Below are 21,517 nucleotides of genomic sequence, written 5' to 3'. Positions count from 1 at the left end.
CACACACACACACACACACACACACACACACACACACACACACACACGGGTCTTGTCTTTCTCTCACTGGTCCAACCGCCCTTATAAAGTCAGCGGCTGACAGACTTCTGCCCTAGCCCCAAGCCCCCTCCCCGGCACAGCGGCGTGGGGTGCCGGACCACGCAGGGGAGTCACAGAGGGGTGAGTGGGGTTGAGGGGGGTGAGGAGAGCTGGGATGGGGGGAGGAGGAGGCAAGGAACTCAAGTCAGGTCCCCATCCACGTGGCAGCTGCAGACTCAGCCGGGGAAGCCTAACAGTTGGGACACGGGTCTCTGAGGAGAGAGCAAAGGAGGCCCGTTCCCTGGGTGGAGTGGGGGCAGTGGGGGGAGGGAGGCGCTTGTAGTGGGGGAGGGGCACACGGGTGGGGAGAGCTGACCTGGGCAGCAGGGAACAAACACACTTGGAGGAAGGTGCTGTAGCCAAGAGACAACAGGAAGAGGGGGCTGGGACTCGTCCACACTTTCCTTTCCTCTTCGTTAGTGCCTTTTAGGGGTGCTTCTGGGCGAGGCAGTTGGAAGGCAGGGATGTGGGTGGCCCCAGCCCTCTCTCTGGCCCCCGTTGACCCTTGTGGACACTAGGCTGTTCTTCCCACAAGGAGGGGTCAGCTGGTTTTCAAGGATTTGGGGAGATCTTACCATTCCTAGGGGGAGGAGGGTGGCAAGTTTCCAGAGACCTGGGGAGATCCCATCATTCCTGAGGGGTAGGGAATGGCCGAGGGCCAGAACAGGCACACAGGACTGCCTTTATCTCAGAAGGAGTCCTGAAGAGTTCCCTGTGCAGCCCTGGCAGTGCCACATCACCCCTCTCCTTACACTGGCACTGTGGGACAGTCCTAGGCCCAGAGTAAAAGCTCTTGAGGGTACCCACGTGGCCTCTGATTCTTTATCAGAAAGGAGGAAGGAAGACAGGTTGGCATCTGGGGTACTTCCAGCCTCATCTCAGAGGCCTCGTACTCACTGCCCTGTTCCTTGGCAGCCTAGAAAGCAGCATGGCCCCCACACTAGCCCAGGCCTACCGGCGGCGATGGTGGATGGCCTGCACAGCCATGGTGGAGAACCTTTTCTTCTCTGCTGTACTGTTTGGCTGGGGCTCCCTGCTCATCATGCTTCAGAAGGAAGGCTTCTATTCCCACTTTTGCCCAGGTAAGTGGTGAAATCATAACTGGTGTGTTACAGCTGTTACCACAGTGACTTCTCGTATCTCACAGGGAGGGATAAGGGTACAGTGGAAAGATGGCTGGATTTACAGTCAAGCGTCCTGCGTTCAAATCCCCACTCTCCTACTAATTTACTGTGTAACCTTGGATAAGTCATTTAGCTAGATAGCTTCCAAGGTTCCTTCCAGCTCGAAATCTGTAATCCTCTGATCTCCTTTAATCTTCATAAGATGACATTCCTCAGGAGCTGAGGGCAGGCAGGCTGAAGGGAAATGGGGACAAGTAAGGAGAGAAATAGCATGGTGAAGAGAGAAGGCACTGGATTTAGAGTCCTGAAGAGCTGAGGCCAAACCCTGCCTGAGAAATTTACCAGATGTGTGACCCTGGACAAGTCACTTCACCACTCTGGGCCCCAGTTTTCTCATATGTAAAATGAAGACTTTATGTCCTCTGAAGTCTCTTCTGGTTCTAAATTCACGATTCAACAAAGGGATCAGGAAGGAGGGTGTTGCAATAGGTCAGTGGTCTGGAGGCTGGAGTGCTATTCTGGGCTTTGCTGGTGGTGTCCTTGGATAAGTCACTTATTCTGTGAACCCTCCCTAAAGAAGGTGAAGTGGCATGGTAGAGTCAGGTGTACCTGAGTTCGACTCTGGCCTCAGATATTTCCTAGCTGTGTGACCCTGGGCAAGTCACTTAACCCTGTTTGCCTGACTTTCTTCATCTGTCAAAGGAAACAGCAAACCACTCTATTATCTTTGTCAAGAAAACCCCAAGTAGGGAAAAAAAACCAACCAACCAACCAATGGGGTCATGAAGAGTCAGACACGACTAATGGATATCTAATAAACAATATCTAACTAGCCTACCTTTATGGGGTTGTTGTGAGGGCCAATACAGTTAGATATGAGACAGTGCTTTTGAAAAGCTATTATGTTTGATTCAGATGTTAAGCCACTAGGATTAAGCCCCCTTAGAGAAATAGATTTTATGTTTCTGCAAGACATATCAAGAAAACTAGACAGCCTCATCTCCACCCCCCCCATTTCTATCTGTGTGACCTTGTCCAAGTGACTTTTTAGCTCTCTGAATCACCTCATGAAGTGCCTCATGAAAAATGCAGCTAATAGTATTGTACTGCCTACCTCTTCTAATGCTTGAATGGCAAATGCATTGCAAATCTTACCAATTTTGGATTCAGTGCCCAAACATGGGCTCAGAGGATCTCACTGTAGCTTCAGGAGCTGGGCAAAGTCTCAGTCTGGAAGTCTGATGTATTTCAGTTGAGAAGCTCAGGTAGGGACTGTGAATTTTAACGCTTGTTAGGATAGGGCATTCGGACACCTGTCTTCTCAGTCACCCAGAGGACAGAGACTAGGCTAGGAGCTCGCTGGGATTGGTGGGCCCTGAAGTCTGATGATACTCTTAATAGTTCTAGGAAGGGGAAGTATATCCCCAGTGAAGAAGGAACTTTGGATACAGGGGAGCTGTGCTCTGGAAATCAACGTGGACCATGGGCCTGGCCCATCAGTCTCTCTCTCGCTTTGCCCCTTCCCAGGCTGGGACCACTTAGCAAGTTACAGGGAAATGGACTTAGAGTCAAAAGACCTTGGTTCAGGTCCCAGCTCTGACGTTTATGAACTATTCTCTGTGTCTCAGTTCCCTTATCCATAGGATGATGGGGTTATACTAGGTGATCTCCAACGTCCCATAGACTGACAGTCTATGTGCTAAAGGCCCTTTCAGCTCTAAATCCTATGTTCATTTCCATAGGCACCCTTTAGCCAGCGCTTCAATGACCTCATACAATCATAGATTTAGATCTGAAAGGAAAGAACCTGAGAGACCATCTAATCCAATCTCGATTTACATATGAGGAAACTGAGGTCCAGAGTCTTTAAGGGACTTGCCCAAGGTCATCCAGGTAGTAATAATGCAAGGTGGGATTTGAATCCAGATCCCCTGAGTTTGGAACCACATTACTTCATACCCTACCTCTATAGTCCAGGTCTGCTGTAGCAGGGACTCTGACCCTTGGATATTGGGAAAAATAACTCCCTCTTCTCCCCCTGTTCCAAAGTCCCTTGAGAGGTGTGTGTGTGTGTGTGTGTGTGTGTGTGTGTGTGTTGGGGAAAGGGGAAATGAGGGGAGAGCTTAGGAGAAAGGGGGAGAAGGGCCAGGGGCCCATTCCCCAGAGCAGAGTATGAGAATGTGTTCCCATGTCCCTGGTCCAAAGACACAGTTGCTGGGCTCTTTTTAGCTCTCCTCACCTGATGCCTGATGTTTCCTTGGGCTGTCCAGATGTCAGACACTCAGGCTCACCCCTTCTTCTGGTGCTCCTCTTCCTCATTCTTAAGTCGTTTGAGGACCCCGAGCCGTGGGACAGAGGATGGAGTCACACTACTGCATGGAATGGAGCATGGTGGCGTTAGGAGTTGTAGCGCATCTCAGTGTGCCGTGATCTGCTAGCAAGAGTATTTTTCCGGGTGCCAGGAGTTCTTGCTTTCCAGCTCTCTGACAAACTCCCTGTGCGAGTGTGGGCAAACTCATCCTCCTCTCCATGTCTATTTCTTTATGTGTAGAATGGGAAGGATATCTCCCTATCCTAACTCACACTGAGTGGATAAGAGGAGATATGTTAAGAAGTAGAAAGCAGCATGGTCACAGAACTATAGGAAGGCACCTGAGAGGTCATCTGGTCAGAGCCCGTCATCTTACAGATGAGGAAATGGAGACCCCAAGAAGGGAAGTGACTTGTCCAATGCCACAAGGGCTCAAGAGGTGAGGGGTGACATTCAAACCCAGGTCCTCCGCCTCAGAACCTAGAATTTTTCCACTACATCTTGCAGCTTCCTCAATAACACTGTATGATGTTAGGTTTTATTATAGTCCCTCTCGTTCATCTTCTGTATAATGGGTGCAATCAGGGGAAACCTGGTCTTATGTCTATCACTAGAATACACCCTATGGAGCTTACTTAGAAGGGCCTAGATCTGGGCAAGGTCCATGGGTGTTCTTTAATCAGAACTGATGTGGTGATTATATTATATACGTAAATGTATAAAAACCCCATCATCATCACTTCCTAATGACCCCCCCAGCTTCCCCAGTTTAGTCCTTCCTTGTTAATCTCCCTCCCTTCGCACCATTTTCATTTTTTGGAATGGTGCTTTCTCCCTGGGGCGATGCCATCACCCCAGAATTGGGACCCAAGGCGACTCTGTTACTCAGAATTTGGGGGAGGATGGGTATGGTAACATTCAAAATATAATTCACCAATTCTTTATTAGGCACATGTGTGTCCAGCTCTGTACTAGGTGGTAGAATGATACAGAAGGGATTAGGTTAGTGCTGCTTGACCTCAGGGCAGCTAGGTGGCAAAGTGCCTTGAGTCAGGAAGACTCATCTTCATGAGTTCAAATCCAGCCTCAAAAACGTCCTAGCTGTGTGACCTTGGGCAAGTCACTTAATCCTGTTTGCCTCAGTTCCTCATCTGTAAAACAAGCTGGAAGTGCAGCTAGATGGTTCACGAAGAGTCAGACATGACTGAAACTACTTAACAACAACAAAATGAGCTGGAGAAGGAAATGGCAAACCACTCCAGTATCTTTGCCAAGAAAACCCCAAATGGGGTCACGAAGAGTGGAACACGACTGAAAAATGACTAAACAACAAGTTTGACCTCAGCAGGCTAGACTTGAAGAACAGTGAGCGGGAGGCCAAAGCTGCAGATTTCAGCTTGATGGATGGAAGGTAAAAAACAGGCAAGAAATTAGAACTGGCCCCAAGCGGAATGCGTTGCCACTGAAAGTCTCCCTTCGTTAAAGCTCAGCGGTCTTAGGCTTGGTGAAGAAGGGATCCCTTCTTCACGTGGATCCCGTGGGGGTTGTGCTCCGTGCCTTCTGAGGTCCCTTTGAGCTCAGAAATTCTGCAGTTCTGAGCTTGGTCTCGGTGGGAAGATAAGGCAGGTAGTCACTCAAAAAAAAAACCAAAACACCAAAAAACAAACTTGAAGAACAATTGTAGTGTAGGTACGCCTGTGTGTGTGTTTGTGTTCCTGAGTGAGTGCTTACCAGGTGCATAAATATGGAGGGAGGAAACAGTTGGATCTGATAGAAAGATGCCTGGCTGGAAGACGGGAGATTTAGGTCAGGTCTCTTGCCCTTTCTGGGGCTCTCTTTGTTGTTACTCAGTCGTGTCAGATTCTTTGTGACCCCGTGTAAGGTTTTCTTGGCAAAGATACTGGAGTGGTTTGCCATTTCTTTCTCCAGCTCATTTTTACATATGAGGAAACTGAGGCAAATAGAGTTAAGTGATTTGCCCAGGGTCACAACAGCTAGGAAGTGTCTGAGGCCGGACAGATTGGCACTCTACCCACTTTGACACCTAGCACTTTCCTTATACTGTGTGTGTGTGTGTGTGTGAAATCAGACTTGAATGTTCTCTTCAGTTGCAATTCACATGAGCAGAGGCCTAAATGAGGTTTCTAGCCCTCATGGTTTGGTTGCAACTTGCTTTGCTTGGCAGCACCCAAACTCAGGAACCCTATTCCTTAGTCTATGTCTCTGGGGTGCTGGGGGTAGGGGGGTAGCAGGGTGGAGGAGGGAGATGTGGAATTATCCAAACTCGGCTCATAAGACTCAATGTTTAAGTTCATGCTGAAAAATATAACTGCCATTCAGACAGGAGAATCCTCATATGTGCTGGTCAGAGCATTTTCTCCCCCGTAGGAATGCTGAGTCAAACTGACATCAGAGAAAAGGAAATCCAGTCGTCTCGTATTTCCTTCTCTTTATCCACATTGTTTCTCTACAGAAGAAAGTCAGCTCTTTGGGGGCAGGGACTCTTTTCATTTGTGCCCTCAGTGCCAAGCACATAGTCAGTACTTTACTGTTTCTTAAGTCTTCGAATGCCTTTTCCTGTCTTCCCCAGAGAAGAATGGCACCAACAGTAGTGAGGGCCAGCATTCGGCCGAGCATCCGTGGCCCACCTGTGAGAGTCAGGAGGAAACGTTGAACCTGGGCTTCACCATCGGCTCCTTCGTTCTGAGCGCCACCACCTTGCCCCTGGGCATCCTCATGGACCGATTTGGGTCCCGACCTATTCGCCTGGTTGGCAGGTAACGAAGGGGAATGGGGAGCACGATCCAGGGGAGGGGATCCCGGAGAGGGCCTGGGAACAGAGACTTGTCCAAAGCTGTTCACAGAAGGCAGTGTGCTGAGCATTGAGCATTGGGTCAGAAGGCCTGTATTTGAGGCTTTTCTCCATTATAAGGTGTGTGATGGTGAAACAAGTCATTCACTCCACCTTTGTGGAGGAGGTTCTTTCTTCTCTCTGAGCCTCGGTTATCTCAGCTGCAAAGTGGGGTTAGTAATACCCATGCCTAATGTATGGGCTTCAGATATAGGCACAGTGATTGTGCCTGGGTTGACAACTGGGCTGATGTATTTCAGGGATGTCTGTCAGCAGAAGGTTGGCTACAAGATGATTCCATTCAATTTAGCAAACATTTATTAACCTATTATTGTCCTTAAGGACTTTATAATCTCTTAGGTGGAGTGAGGCATATGCATAGATAACCCATAAATTGGAAAATGACCCGAGACAAAGGAAAGGTCAAAGAGAATTGCCTGACAGAAAGAGGCAGGGAGGAGGAAGCAATGAATTTTTGGCTTCTGCAATTCATGAAACTCTCTCTGAAGGCATGAAAGAGTTCCAACTATCTTGGGGACAACTGATGAAATTAGTCGTCTTTTCAAGCTGTACTTATCACAATGAACAATTAAAAATTTCTCAAGCCCTACTATATGGAATACTCTGTTCTAGATGCTGGGTTGGGGGGGGGGACTTCCTACTTTCAAGGTACCTATAATTTAATAGAAGGGACTACAGCATGTCCATGTTATAAATCCAGTCTGAGGAAGGGAGTTAGTTAAGTCGATAGAATCCTGGCTTGGGCACTTACTGAGTGGCCCTGGGCACATCTCTATTTCTATAAAATTGGAATAATAATAACACCGGGTTGTTGTGAGGATCAAAGGAGATAATATATGTAAACTACTTTGTAAACCTTAAAAAGATACGTAAATGCTATCCATCGATGATGGTGGTGGTGATGATGATGATAATGTCAATCAAAACAAAGGAGAGAGCAGACAAGTGCTCCATCTGAGGAGGGAGAGAATCCTTCCAGCCTAGAGAGGCATTGGGTACAGTGGCTAGATAAGTTCAAATTGGGCCTCAGATACTTCCTAGCTATGTGACCCTGAGCAAGTCACTTAACTCTGTTTGCTTCAGTTTCCTCATCTGCAGAAAGAACTGGAGAAAGAAATGGCAAACCACTCTAGTATCTTTGCCAAGAAAATCCCAAATGAGGTAATGAAGAGTTAGCCATGACTGAACAACAACAAAGAGTCAGAGGACCAGAGTTCAAGGTCTGATTCTATCATTTACTACCTGCATGACTTTGAGTAAGTCATTTGGCCTCCTTGGGCCTCAGGCTCTCATCTGTTAAATAAAAGGATTGGACCAGAAAGGTCCCTTCTGACTCCGAATCCATGATCTGATGATCTCTCTGGCCCTTAGGTCCCTTATCTGTAAAATGGGAGGGAAGTTGGTCTAGATGATCTCCACTATCCCTTCCACCTCTAAAGACAATGATCAAGTCAATTCACAAGCATTTATTAAGCACCTGCTGTAAGGCACCATGCTTGGCACTGGAGTTACAAAGACAAAAATGAAATGGTCCCTGCCCTCAAGGAGCTTACATTCTATTGGTGGGAAGAAGAAAAAAACCTAACATGTACACAGATAAGTCATCAGGGAGGGTCCTAGCAGCCGGGGGAGGGGGAAAGGTAGCACCTGAGCTGAACCTTAAAGAGGTTCTTAGGGGTTCCTAGAAAAAAAGAAGTAAGGAGAGAAAGCATTTCAGACATTGGGGAGAGTCTCTACAAAGTCACACAGTGAGAGATGGAATGCCATTTATCAGGAAGAACAGGCAGGTCAGCTGGAATGAAATTCCAAGGGTAATGTGTAGTAAGGTGGTCTGCAGTCTGACGGGCTTGAAATGCCAAATAGATAGATCTGTATTTTATCCTAGGGGCACAAGGGGGCCACTTGGAGCTTCTTAAGTGGGGGAAGGGCAGTGACATGGTCAGACCTTTAGGAATATCACTTTGGCAGATGGATGAAGGATGGATTGAATAAAGGTGAAACTTGATTTGGGTGGATGGGGGCACAATTAGAAGACTAATGCCTTCTAATGTCAGAGTGAGAAGTGATGAGAACCTTAGGGACTCAATTTCATGTGAGAAGCAAGATGGGGTCACATGTGAGAGATATGTGAAGGCAGAATCACCCAGATTTGGCCTGATTGGGTATGTGGTGTGATGGAGAGTTGAAGACCAGATGCTGAGGTTTCCAAGGTTTCGAGGGATGGGATCCTCAACAGAAGTAGATAAGTTAAGAAGCTACTTCAGGGGTGAGGTGTAAGGAGAATAAGTTATTTTAGTTGTGTGGTTTTGTTTTGTTTTGTTTTTTAGGCAATTGAGGTTAAGTGACTTGCCCAGGATCACCCAGCTAGTAAGTGTTATGTGTCTGAGGCTGGATTTGAACTCAGGTCCTCCTGACTCCAGGGCCAGTGTTCTATCCACTTCACCACCTAGCTGCCCTAATTGGTTTTTTTTTTAAAGGCATGGGAATGGAATAGCAGAATTTATCTCCATGATTCTCTTGGTATCCTTTCTTTGAAAACAAACCATCTCTGTTGGTAGTATTTGCCTTGACTTTGCTTGCATGTCTAAGCATTCTGCCGCACCCACTTCTATCCGGAGAACCATCCCTTGTAACAGAGAAAAAGAAACAAGAGAAAATAGATAACTAGGTCTGTTTTGGACAGGTAGTGATGGAGATGACCAGTAAGCAGGTGGTTATGGGGAACTGGAGCGGAGGAGAAAGACTGTGGGTCTAGATTGCTTAGTTAAAGCAACAGAGTTGTATCGAGGAAAGCTTTTAGCAAATTGTAAAGCATGATATAAGGATGAGGCTATCATCATCATCCAGGATTATTATCCCTGGCCACCATCTCTTACCACCCCCTTGTCTCCACAGCTCCAGCTTTGCGGTCTCCTGTGCGCTGATGGCTCTGGCCTCTCAGAATCCCTTAGGTGAGAGAGATCCCTCTGAGGTCAGCGCATCCCTATTCCTTTTCCCCAGGGCACAGTCCCACTTTTCCCCTTGCTAGGGCCCCCCACTTGGGAACCTAATGTTGCAGATATCTGGAGGGAAGGAAGGCTAGGGGCTCTTGGGGTTGGGATGGGAAGCAGCACCCGTCCCTCCCCCTCCATGGGCTGCCCCAACTTTGCTCTCATACCTAGCTCTTTCTATATCCGGCCTCCAGTTTTGTCTCCACTCATCTTTCTGGCCTTGTCTCTGAATGGCTTCGGCGGCATCTGTCTGACCTTCACTTCGCTCACTGTGAGTTGTGGGTCCTTGCCGGGAGCTGCCTGGCGGTAATGGGGTACAGCCTGGAAGGGGATCCAGGGGAGCAGAGTGTAGCTGCGCCCAGGTGTGGTGGTGGTGGTGTTGGTGGTGTTGTGTATGTGTGTGTGTGTGTGTGTGTGTGTGTGTGTGTGTTTGTGTGTGTGTGTGTGTGTGTGTTGGGGGACGGGAGGAGTGGCGGTGGTACTGCGTGTTGGGGTTCGGGGAGGTGTGTCTGTGCCGATCTAGGCTGAGGGCGCTCAGCCAAGGCCGTGTTTATCTGTGTGGTTTTGGCTCTTCCGGGTGTTTTGGGCGGACTCTTCCCCGCCCCGAAGGGGTAGCGTTTCACTCCTGCCCCGGGACATTGCACAACTCCCAGGGATGAGAAATGCCGCCTCCCTTTCGCTCCCTGGGCGTGGGGGGCACGAAGCCCAAGGCACCCAGATTGGCTTCCGTGCGCCATCGTCTCCTCCCTTCTTAGCGCCTGCACCCTTCGGCCTCCGGGCACAAGATTGGGTGCTTTCCTCCTTTCTTCCTTCCCTTCCTCTTTCCTTTTTCACCCCCCACCCCCACCTTACTGCTCTCTGGCTCCTGCCTCTCCCGGTCCGCATCCTCTCCCCTCCCCCTTTCCCCCCTTTCTCTTCTCAATCCCTCTTCCTTCCTCCAGGTCCCGACTCTAGGGGTCGAGCTCACTCCCGGTATCCTCCCCTGGGGGCAGGAGGAGGAGGCCCTTATCCCTGGCCGGGAAACTCTGCCTGATAACTGGCTCTTGCATCAGGCCGCCTCCGGCACACCCCCACTCCCCCAGCCCCCCATCGCGGGGAGCCGCTGACCAATGGACGGACTGGACCGCCCGCCCCTGCTGCAGGGCTCCGCCCCCGTCTCTCCTCCCTCCTCCACCACTCCCTCTCTCTCCCTTGCACTCCTGCAGTTTCGGCTGTGTTGGGACAGCTTGTGCCTCCCGACCCACTGTTTGCTAAAGCCTGTAGCCAACTGGAAACCAGGACTGGCCCACCCTCCCCCTCCTGGGGAAGCCTCGAGCTGGCCGTCCCCTTATGCTGAGAGACATGGGTCCTGCCTGCAAAGACCCTTCTTTTTGGGACCTTGGCACCCTTCCTTGATACCCCTGGCAGGTGGCCTCTCAGATACAGGAAACCAGAGAAGCATCTGCCCCAGAGTGGGTGGCCAGTTTACCACCATTTCCTTTCCCGAGGCTCTGGAGCTCCCAGGTCTTTAGCTTTTAGGCTAGACCACTCTCTCCCAGCCCTTTTTCTTGGAAACCCCCAGAACCTGATCTGGGGTAGAAGGGAAGGAGAGAGAACAGGTTGAAAGGACACCATGACCTTGTTCTCCCCTTCCTCCGGGGCCTGGCTGGACTTGAATTGAGCAAAACATGTCATTAATTATTTCTTTGGTGGTGAACCTGCCCTAAGGTCCTTCTCCCATTCATTGTCTCTTGGTGGCTGGGAGGTGACCCTGAGTCGTTTCAGGCTGTATCATGGTGCCCATGGGGTGCAAGCTCTGGGAGGGGTGGGCAGAGGTGTTGAGATCTTCAGGAGTAGAGGGAGTACCATCAGAAGTGTTTAAACTGTGGTTTAGGTTTCTAGCCTGAGCACCTCCATCAGCGTCCTAGCCTTCTTTTCCTGGGCCTGGGTAAGGGACTCACTCGCTCCCTAAGGGCAGCACTAGTGTCAAAGTGGCAGTTTTAGATTCCATGTTAGGACAAGCTTCCTAACAAACAGAGCTATCAAAATGCTTTTTGGGGAGCTCACATTGCACCCCACCCCTTTCAGCTCTTCAGGCAGAGGCTGGTTGGCCACTTTTGGTTTTTTTTTAGGTGTGGGGAGTGGGATTTTGTAGAGGGATTGTCATTCAGGTATGGTTTGTGCTCTGTGGCTCCCCAGGCCCCTTCCAACTTTGAGATTCTGTGAATTTCTCACCTTTTTCTAGACTTTACAAAGACCACTCCCTCCTTCATTCTGGCATATGCATGTTTCCAATAATGTCACTGATCCCACATTAGTTACATTTATATTCCTGTCTCCCTGATGAGGTTTGGGAGATGACCTAGGCTCCTTGGGATTTGGGGGAGCTGGCTTCCTTTTATCACCAATATATTGGGAAGGCTCACCTTACCTGATTATTTGTGAATTCTTATTAATCCGGTCAGCCTGACCTAACCTGGTGTGCTGGGTGTGGAAGAGTACGCAGCAGCTTCTCCTTTTTCCTTCCACTCTGTCTCACAGTGCTATGATTCTATGAAATCCCCTTCTTGACTTCCCGTCCCTTCTTGGGCCCTTTCACTGTCCCTTCTGTCAGGTCTGTGCAGAAGGTTTGGCGGGTGGGAGACTTCCCCTCCAGGCTGAGCTCCCTAGAGCAGCAGGTGGGATTGCTGGTTTGCATGTATATGTACGTGCATTGGCGGATGGGCGTGGTAATAGTGTTAGGGCTAGAATCTTGGAATCTCTGAGTTGGAAAGGACCCTTAAGACCGCTTGGTTCCGCCCAGCCTAAGAGTCCTGTCATAGGCTTGGGAATACTGAGTCAACCCTCCACTGGCCCTTGGATGCTGAGATGACATGTCTAGAGGCCTTAGGGATAGAGGAAGCTAGAAACCAGGTACAGTATCATTGAGGGATGGCAGAACTGGGAGTCAGGAGACCTGGGATTACGTCCCATCTCTGTTGTCCTTCAGCTGGTGCCATTCAGCAAATGATTGTATTTCTCTGGGTCTCATTTGTCAAGTGAAGGAGGTACCCTCAGTGACCTTTCAGGTCCTTTCCATTTCGGAGTCCTGGACGGTCACGAATGTCTGAGATTGCCTCCGGCTCTCAGGATTTGTGATTCTCCCGGTGGAGGGAGCCTCTAACAAGCTGTTTCATCTATGCATTTTTTTCCCCTCAGCTGCCCAACATATTTGGAAACCTTCGATCCACGATCATGTCCCTGATGATCGGCTCCTATGCTTCATCCGCCATCACATTCCCTGGAATTAAGGTAGAGTCAGCCCAGCCTGGTAGGGGTGGGGTGAGGTGAGCCTGGGCCTGTTATTCCTGCCCTCAGGGAAGAGCTGGGATAGGGGCTGCTATCTCTGTTTACAGGACTTCTAGGGTTCAAAGATCAGAGGCCCCCTCCACACACCGTTTAGAGAGACTATGCTTTGATGGGAAAAAAAAAGAAAAAGTATTGGACTAGAAACCAAGCAACATAGGGTAGTGGAAAAAGCACTCAGTTTGAAGACTTGAATGTGAATCCTAGCTGTGATTCACTGGTCAAGTCACAGCCATTAGCAGTATAATTTTTCCTCATCCCTAAAATCCGGACGATGCGCCTCCATGACTGATTCTGCACTGGGTAGTTGAGAGGGAAGTGCTTTGACAGCCTTGTCATTTTCTAAGTCTCCTAACTCCTTTGTTGCTCTTTCTTCTGTCTTCCGACTCTGGCGTCTCATGCTGCAGCTGATCTATGACGCTGGTGTGTCCTTTGTAATCATCATGTTCACCTGGTCTGCCCTGGCCTGTCTCATTTTCATTAATTGTGCCCTCAACTGGCCCAGTGAAGCCTTCCCTGCCCCTGAGGAGGCCAGTTACAGGTAAGAGTGTGTGTGTGTGTGTGTGTGTGTGTATGAAAAAGAAAGGTTGCGAAGGTGGAAAGAAGAAGGTTGGGAGGAAGACCCAGTGGGTTTCGGAAGCAGTGGTTGGGCCCTGGATTCACTGCACTCCACTGGACACCGGGATGGAAGGGCTGGTTCTGTCACTTACTGGCAGTGTGACTTTGGGCAAGTCACTTCCTTTTTCTGAGCCTCAGTTTCTCCAACTCCAAATCGAAGAGATTGGACTAGAAGAGCTTCAGGGTCCTGTCCAAATAGAAATCCTCTGATCCCTATGGAAGGGAAGACAGGCTTCTCTTTCTGAAGGGCCAGCCAAGCATAAACATGCAAAAACCACTTCAGTTCCTAGTGTGCTGTCTGCAGAATCCCTAAGTACCAAGTAGAGGCATCTGAGTTGGGATTGTGGGCTTGGTTGGACTGCAAGCTCATATGAGTTATCCGTGTGCTTGGTGTAAGCTCTTCGAGGCCAGGGGCTCTTTCTTTTTTGCTGCCATATCCACAGTGCCTGGCACAGAATGGGAGTTTAATAAATACTTGTTCAGTGACTGAATGAATATGGCAGCCTCCCAAGAGCTAATGTGATCTTGGGCTGCATTAGGAAAGGCAAAGTTTCTAGGAATTCGAAGGTGATGTATGCCTCTGAATGGCTCCCTGGTCAGACTACATCAGCAGTGTTATGTTTAGTTCTGGGTCCCACATCTTAGGAAGGACATTGATGAGATGGCCGTGATTGAGGAGGGTGATCAGATAATGAAGGGTCCTGAACCCATACCATATGATGGACAGTTCAAGGAACTGGGGGTATTTAGACGTGAGAAGAGAAGATTTAGTGGGAAAATGATAGCTGTCCTTAACTATTTGAAAGTGGTAGAAATGGAGGAGAGTAGGCACAGCTAGATGGTGTGGTGGATAGACCACCAGTCCTGGAGTCAGAAGGACCTGAGGTCAAATCAAGCCTTAGATACTTACTAGCTGTGTGACCCTGGGCAAGTCACTTAACCCTGATTGCCTCATAAAAAGGAAAGAAATGGAAGAGGGATTGGAAGTGTTCTCTTTGCCCTCTAAGTGCAGAATCAGAAGTAATTGTTAGGAGGTACAGAGGCAAATTTATTCTCGGTTTAAAGAAAAAAACTTCCTAACTAGTAATACTGTCCCAAACTGGAAGAAATGGCCGCCTAGGGCTAGGAAGACCTGGGTTCAAGTCCTGTCTACTGGCTACGTGATCCTTCACCAATCGCTTCAACCTCTCAGGGTCCTAGACAATGCTCTAAGACGGGAAGTTGTAGAGGTGCCGATCTGCACCGGCACAAGGAGGTCCATAGTGCAGTGAAATCATAGGTCCAGTCTCTGTCCCTCACTGCAGACTGGAGTGGACAGCCTTGAGAGTTGGTGGGTTCCCCTTCTCTGGAGGTCTTCAAACAGAAGTTGGATGGCCACTTGTGGAAATGTTATGGTGGTGATTCCTTGGTAGGCATGGGTTTGACCAACTGGCCTCGTGGCTGCTAAGTTCCCTTATAGCTGTGTGATATTCTGTGTGAATCTGGGATAAGGGACAGCTCCTTAGAGGAATAAGGTTTCAGATGCTACGAGCTCGAATCTCCCATGTTCTCTGTCTCGTTCCCTCCAGGAGAAAGATCAAGGTGAATGGGCTGGCCTTAGACCACAAGGTGACTGGTCCTGGCTCTCATGTCCACGTCACTACCATGAGTCAACAACTGAACCCGAAGACCCCAGATGTAGAGGAAGAAAGGGAGTTCTTTTCATTATCTCGAGAGGCAGAAGGCACCATGGCTGCCACTCCTGAGAGTGAGTATCAGACCCCTCCCCCCCGCCAGGTCGTATCCAAGAGATTCAGGCATGGATGCTGGGAAGGGGGTTGGGTGGGTGGGGTCTCCCAGACACTGAAACAAGGCCTTTGGGCGTCGTCAGTATAGCTGTTGGCAGCTGCCACTTTCCCCAGCAGCAGCTGCTTCGCTTCCCAGCCCCCTGCAATCCCAGGGCCGCTTGCATCACTGGACTCTGGTCACAGTTTCTGGGAGTGGATACCTTGGTGCCTAGCTTGACGGGTCCCTCTGCTGGTGGACAGTAGGAGCTGCACTTGTGCCTTGGCCTTTGTTTCTGGGCTGGAGTGAGATGGGAAAAGGAAAAAGCCAAAATGCTAGAGGAATAGTAGGAGGGAGAAAACTCTTCCACCTTGGGGAGAGGGAGGAGTGATGGAGGAAGGAAGAGAAAGGAGAGGCTTCATGATAGAGGTGGATCTTGAAGGAAGAGCAGGGTTGGCATTCCAGACACGAGTACCTGGCTGCACAGATATCAGGTGGGAGGAAAGACAAATTGTCCAGAGACCACCAGGGAGCTGTCCAGATGCTCCTGTTTGGCTTGTGTGTAGGACTTGCACGGGCTAAGGTGGGAGGCAGGGAAGGGAAGGGATGGAAGATCAGGACTCAAAGGCAGGTGGGGGGGTGAGATCCTGCCATCTGGGTTCAGGGAGGGGCTCCCCTCTTTTTGTTGCAGAATCTGTCCCCTTTCGGAAAAGTCTCTTTTCCCCCATATTTCTCTGGAGTCTCCTTACCATGGGTATGACCCAACTTCGGGTGATCTTCTACATGGCCGCCATGAACAAGATGCTGGAGTTCTTGATAACTGGTGGCCAAAAGCTGGGTAAGGATTTCTCCTGGGAAGGAGGGAGGATATAGGAAAAGACATGATGGGCGAGGGGAAGGGGTGCTCATCCCTTTATTCAACCCTCTGTGTTCATGTCTCCCTTTCTGTCTTCTCCCCATTCCCAATTCTCCACAGAAACAGAGGAGGAATGTGATATGAAGGAGCAAGGTATGGTCTCTGGTGGGTTAAGAGGACATGGGGCTATCAGACTCTTCTAGAGCCATGAAGCCATAGCTGTTAGAGCTAGAAGAGATTCTTAGACCCTGGAAAGTCAGAGCTAGAGGGGAATTTTAAGACATCAAATATCAGAGCTAGGCGTGGCCTTAGAAAGTAAAAGGGCAGAGATAGAAGGTCTTCTGCCAACCCTCTTGGCCAGTTCTTACATTTTACAGAAGACAGTGGTGAGCTTACTCCCTGTATCAGCTGCATTGGCTCTCCCACCCAATTCTGAGGATAATCTCCGAGTCTTAAAAGTACCTTGATATCCTTGAGGATTTGGGCATCTCAGTCAGATCGGGGAAAGGGCCTTTCAGAGATTTTTTTGCCCCTCTCCTTTGCCCTGCCGGCGGAGAGTGCCCGCGGGTGCGCATCCTCATTGACACCTCCTCATCTCACTTTTCCTCTTGCCGGTGCCAGTTGGGTTCTACTCCTCGGTCTTTGGTGCCATGCAGCTGCTGTGTCTCCTCACCTGTCCTTTAATTGGCTACATCATGGACTGGCGAATCAAGGAATGTGTCGATGCTCCTAGTGATGCCCATATCCTAGAGGGGGCCAGGTAACCCAGAGAAAGACAGTCTTATCTGGAGTTGGGGTGGGATGGACTTGACTGCTGGAGAACTCCCATGGATAACTCTGCTAGCAAAGAGATTATGTCCTTTATCCCTGGACCGCTCTTGCAAAGGATTGGTCAGGCAGGAGGCCCAATAGGAACAGCCCAAAGGGCCAGTTGGCGCTGGGTATTCCGGCTTTGCCCAGGGCTAATGAAGTCTTTGTCCTCTGCTGCTCTTGCCGGAGGGGTTCCATTTTGTCAAGGGCTTCATGCTTTTACCCCACTTCCACTTCTTTCTTTGTGTGGGATTCTCCCATCCTGGGCTCTATCTGGACAAGGCCTAGGAGGGAGGAGTGGGGAGCCAGCTCTAGGGCACTTCTGCCTGCCAGGCTGGGTCAGTGGCAGATAACCTGATGAGCTTCCTTGGTTCAGTCATGGAAGCCCAGAGGAAAGCATGGGCAGACCATTGCTATTACTGTTCAACCCCCAGTCAGAGAAGTAAATGGATCTTCAGAGCCCAGGGTGACTCTTTGATCTTGACAGGGATGGTATTGCTAAGAAGGGGACCAGAATTCGTTATGGAAAGATCCAGAAGCTCACCAATGCTATCTACGCCTTTCTTTTGACCAACACTCTGCTTGTGGTCTTTGGGATCACCTGCCTCATTCACAGCTTACACCTGCAGGTAACCTTATCCACTACCCTTGTCTTGCCCCATCCCTGGACTATTACCTACCTCCTCTTCCTGCCTTCTGCACGGAACACTACGGGCCAACTCCTTACAGTTCCTTTTCTAGCACTCAGCTTGAGCGTAAGCAGGCATGGGGGATCCTGAAAAAGACCCAATGCAGTGAAAGGAGAGCTCAGCTTGGAGTTAGAAGACCTAGGTTTGAATCCTGGCTTTCTTGTTGCTTTTGTGATCTAGGGCAAGTCACTTAAGCAATGTGGCCCTCCCATTCCTCATCTGATAAATGAGGGCAGTAGACTTATGATGATAATAGCAACAACGATAATAATTATAAACACAAACCTGGAGGAGGAGATCTAAATCACATGGGACAAGGTGAGGTGTACAGAGGGGTAGGCTGGCTCCCCACTACCCAGGGAAAAAATGTATCCAGGACACACTTTTACATTTAATTTACAAGACTACCATTTCCTCCATCACTTTCTTAAGTCTAAACAATCAACAAAACAAATAAATCAAGCCCTAATTTGCAATGTTTGTCCATTTCCAAAATGTAAATGCTCACTTTGAAAATTTAACAATTGGCTCTGAGATCTAGCACACCCCTCGGGTGCAAATCATCCCCATCACCCTATCTGCTCTCGGAGTGCACCAGGGACTTTCAGTGAACCTACAGAGGATGAGTTTACATCCTAATAACTTTTAATCTCCTACAAAAAAGGACAAATTTACTTGCATGTCCATATCACTTCCCTCCAGCGCTCTCTCCGCTACCCGTCCCCTTTAGCTGCCTTTAATGGACAGATTTCCACCTTGTTACTCTGGTGGACCGGTAGAGCATGGATCACAGAGGGCCGAACAGCAACCGTGATAATCAGAGTTAGCACTTATTCGACGCTCCAAGGTGTGCAAAGTGATTTACATGTAGTAACTCCTTTGATTTGCTTAGGGAATCATGCTAGAGTTCAGGTGAGAGGTGTTGAAGACCAGAACGAGCGAGCGAGCGGGTAGCTGCTTCAGCGCCCTGAGTGAGTCGCTTTCAGACTAGAGGTGTCATCCGATTACCCATCCCAATGGGGAGATTTCTTTCCATCCTCATCATGGGGCATGTCAGTTCCAAGGGGAATGTCTCTTTGTACTTGTTCGGGCTAGGAGTGCACAGGCAGAGCGATCACCCCACCAGTTTCCCTCCCCACGGATCTCAGCTTAAACAAAACTTTGTTAAACAAAACGAAACAAAACAAACCTGTCTTTCTTCTTCTCCGCTGCTTGTCCCCAGCTTTTATCCTTCATCCTACACACAACGATTCGAGGCTTTTTCCACTCTGCCTGTGGGGGACTCTATGCGGCTGTGTAAGTCACTGGGGCTGAACCCCTGGGGTAGAATACAGAGAGCCATGGTTTGGGGGATCTGGATTTGGCTCCAACCCCTGTTCTTTGCCACCTTTATGTTACTAGGTTGCTGTCTTCCGCTTGCTGGGCCTCAGTTTCCTTATCTGTAAAATGGACTAGAGGAACTTTCTGGTTTCCTTTAATGTTGATCATCTTATGAGTTGGAGTATATTCCATTACTCCCGCTTCCCCCTGCGGGTAAAATTTTAGCTCATAGAATTTCAGACATTTGCTGATCTAAATGGACCTCCCAGTTCAGGGTTCTTAACATTTGGTGGGTGCCATGGGACCCCTTAGAGACATTACTTTGGTGGCCACGTGAAGCATGGTTCGGAGAGGGGAAAAACTTATAGCAGGTAGAACACCCCTTATTTAGAAGCCTCAGGACCCCCTCTCAGAATAATATTTTTAAATGGATAAAATATAATGCACAGGATGACAAAGGAAACCAATTTTATTCAAATATATACAGCAAAATATTAAAAACCAAGCTCATTGAGTCCCTAGGTTAAGAGCCTACCTCCTACTTCAGGAATGGTTCTACCTGTGCTAGTCTCTGCTAGTCATGGAAAACTCATGACCTCTTTTCACAACCCTTGCTCAATAGCTGGAGCTGATGCCTAGGTCCTACGCTGAGATACAACTTTGCATCCTGCTTGTTCTCCAGTTATGGGCCACAGTTCTGCCTTTTGGAGGAGCGCTGAACAAAGTCTTCCGTACAACAGACTGTCCTTCAGATATCAGAAGACCACTGCCTCCCGTTGCCTTCTCTTCTCCAGATTAAACATTCCTACTGTTGTTCTGTCATTTCAGATTCTTCTTGACTCCATTTGGGGTTTTCTTGACAAAAATACTGGAGGGGTTTGCATTTCCTTCTCCAGATTATTTTACAGATGAGGAAACTGAGGCAAATAGGGCTAAGTGACTTGTCCAGGGTCACTCAGCTAGTAGATGTCTGAGGCTGTATTTGAACTCAGGTTGTCCTAAACATTTCTACCTCCTTCAGATGACCATAATTTAGCTGTCACTGTCTTGCTGTTCTCCTTAATGTTGGGGTATGTGTGTCTGTGTTGTACTCTAAGAGAGAAAGCATCATGAATCTGGGGCTTTGGGCCCCTTTAATCAACAGGTTTCCTTCTAATCACTTTGGGACCCTGACTGGCCTGCAGTCGACGATCAGTGCTATATTTGCTCTTTTGCAACAGCCCCTTTTCATGGTGATGTTGGGACCTTTACACGGAGACCCTTTCTGGGTAAGAGTGGGCATCAGGCCGCTGGTGGGGGGAGGGGTGTGGATGGAGGGGAGGGCTGAAGAGCTGAAGCTGTAGCCTTGCACCTCCTTTGGTCCTCCTCTTCAGGGCCTGAGGGAAAGGTTCAGGTATTGCTGGGTTTCATGATAGTGTGAAAAGAATTCCGGATCTCGAATCTGAAGACCTGAATTCCATTGCTACTGCTTGCTTTATATGAGGCCTCGGGCAGATCGTCTCTCTTCTCTTCCACTTGTGCTAAAGATAAGTTTGGATTGGGCGGCCTTTAAGGCTTACTAATCGTCAACTAGTCCAACCACCACTTAAGTGAACTGTTCAAGGTCACACAAAGAGAAAGGAGCAGAGCTGGGTTTTGAATCCAGGCCTCCTTCAGTCCAGCCTGGCAGCTTTGCCGCTGCATCATGCCATCTCTCTGCCTGATGAATGCCACCTCCTTCCCTTCCCTCAGGTGAATTTGGGTCTGCTCTTGTTCTCCCTCCTGGGGTACCTGCTGCCCTCCTACCTCTTCTTCTATCGAGCGAAGCTGAGGAACAGGTTCCGCTCCCGGAAGGCTCCAGAGGCGTACCATTTTCAGGAAACAGTTGCCTAGTCGGAGGGAAGAGTGCCCCCACTCGGTATTCCCAGGGAGAACAGCAGGAACTGCCCCAGCTTGGAGTTTCTACCTGCAACATATGCACATAGCCATGGGACATGGATTTATAAATACATGAGTTCTATTTTTGTAGGAACTTGCAAAAAAGTCAAAACCAAAAAAGAAAAAACCCAAAAAACTCAAACCAAAAAAAAAAAAAAAAAAAAAAGACCAAAGCACCCCACAACCACCACCAAAAGAAAAAAAAAATCCACACAGAAATGCTCCATTGATGGAGGCCAGGCTAGAGGGCTTCATGAGAAGATCCAGGGTAGAAAGACTTGTTTTCTTCTTCTCTTGAAACCACATGGCTGCCTAGGGCTAGGGTTACCCATTGCTCTATGTGGATAGAGGGGCCACCCTGGTGACAGACATTTCTGGAGACGAGACCCATAGGATGGCCTTGAGCCCCCTGCATAGGGACTGTAGGGTTGGGTCCAGAATGGGTATCTGGGCCAGAGCCTAGAAGGGGAGCCTGACTTTGATGGTGGGAGGGCAGGTTCCCTCCTTGTTGCTACTGCTGTGGCTGCTGCTACCGTGGTTGCCGCACTGGAAATAAAAAGGGAAGTGAGATACTTGTGTATGTGCCTCAGGGCAGAGCTGCTACCTGGGAACTTCCCACGCACAGCCCTTCCCCCCTTTTTCCCACCACTCTCACTCCCCACCCCCAAACTCCTTGGCATTAAATGGGACACAGTCCCAGCTGAGCCCTGAACTCAGAGTGTACAAATGCCTCGGGTGTCAGCTTGTGCCCCTCAGGGCTCTGTCTGGCTCCTCCTCACCTTGTTCTCTCCCCACCACTCACTGTGATAGGGACAGCTTGGAA

General features: G+C 49.1%; 1 protein-coding gene across 6 annotated transcripts in view; it reads left to right on the top strand.

Annotated features, from left to right (window-relative positions):
- Positions 1 to 21,272, top strand: part of SLC43A1 (solute carrier family 43 member 1) — a 22,453-nt gene extending 1,181 nt beyond the window's left edge. Inside the window, exons 1-15 of one of the 6 annotated variants that reach the window (XM_027860334.1) lie at positions 7 to 180; positions 1,015 to 1,181; positions 6,125 to 6,311; positions 9,302 to 9,357; positions 9,591 to 9,667; positions 12,574 to 12,666; positions 13,128 to 13,261; positions 14,907 to 15,085; positions 15,794 to 15,940; positions 16,079 to 16,111; positions 16,580 to 16,718; positions 17,256 to 17,397; positions 18,680 to 18,753; positions 19,922 to 20,045; positions 20,509 to 21,272. In XM_027860334.1, coding sequence (XP_027716135.1) covers positions 1,028 to 1,181; positions 6,125 to 6,311; positions 9,302 to 9,357; positions 9,591 to 9,667; positions 12,574 to 12,666; positions 13,128 to 13,261; positions 14,907 to 15,085; positions 15,794 to 15,940; positions 16,079 to 16,111; positions 16,580 to 16,718; positions 17,256 to 17,397; positions 18,680 to 18,753; positions 19,922 to 20,045; positions 20,509 to 20,649 — 1,680 coding nt within the window. In that variant the 5' untranslated portion in view covers positions 7 to 180; positions 1,015 to 1,027 and the 3' untranslated portion in view covers positions 20,650 to 21,272. Of the gene's footprint in view, positions 1 to 6; positions 181 to 1,014; positions 1,182 to 6,124; positions 6,312 to 9,301; positions 9,378 to 9,590; positions 9,668 to 12,573; positions 12,667 to 13,127; positions 13,262 to 14,906; positions 15,086 to 15,793; positions 15,941 to 16,078; positions 16,112 to 16,579; positions 16,719 to 17,255; positions 17,398 to 18,679; positions 18,754 to 19,399; positions 19,591 to 19,921; positions 20,046 to 20,508 lie in introns of those variants that run through there. The other 5 variants (XM_027860335.1, XM_027860336.1, XM_027860337.1 and 2 more) reach the window with 5 other exon arrangements.
- Positions 21,273 to 21,517: the final 245 nt, after the last annotated feature.

The sequence above is a fragment of the Vombatus ursinus genome, unplaced genomic scaffold (assembly GCF_900497805.2).
Source record: "Vombatus ursinus unplaced genomic scaffold, bare-nosed wombat genome assembly UNPS02014177.1, whole genome shotgun sequence".
Taxonomy (NCBI): domain Eukaryota; kingdom Metazoa; phylum Chordata; class Mammalia; order Diprotodontia; family Vombatidae; genus Vombatus; species Vombatus ursinus.
Note: the sequence above shows the minus strand (reverse complement) of the source record. Positions and strands in the feature narration are given on the sequence as shown.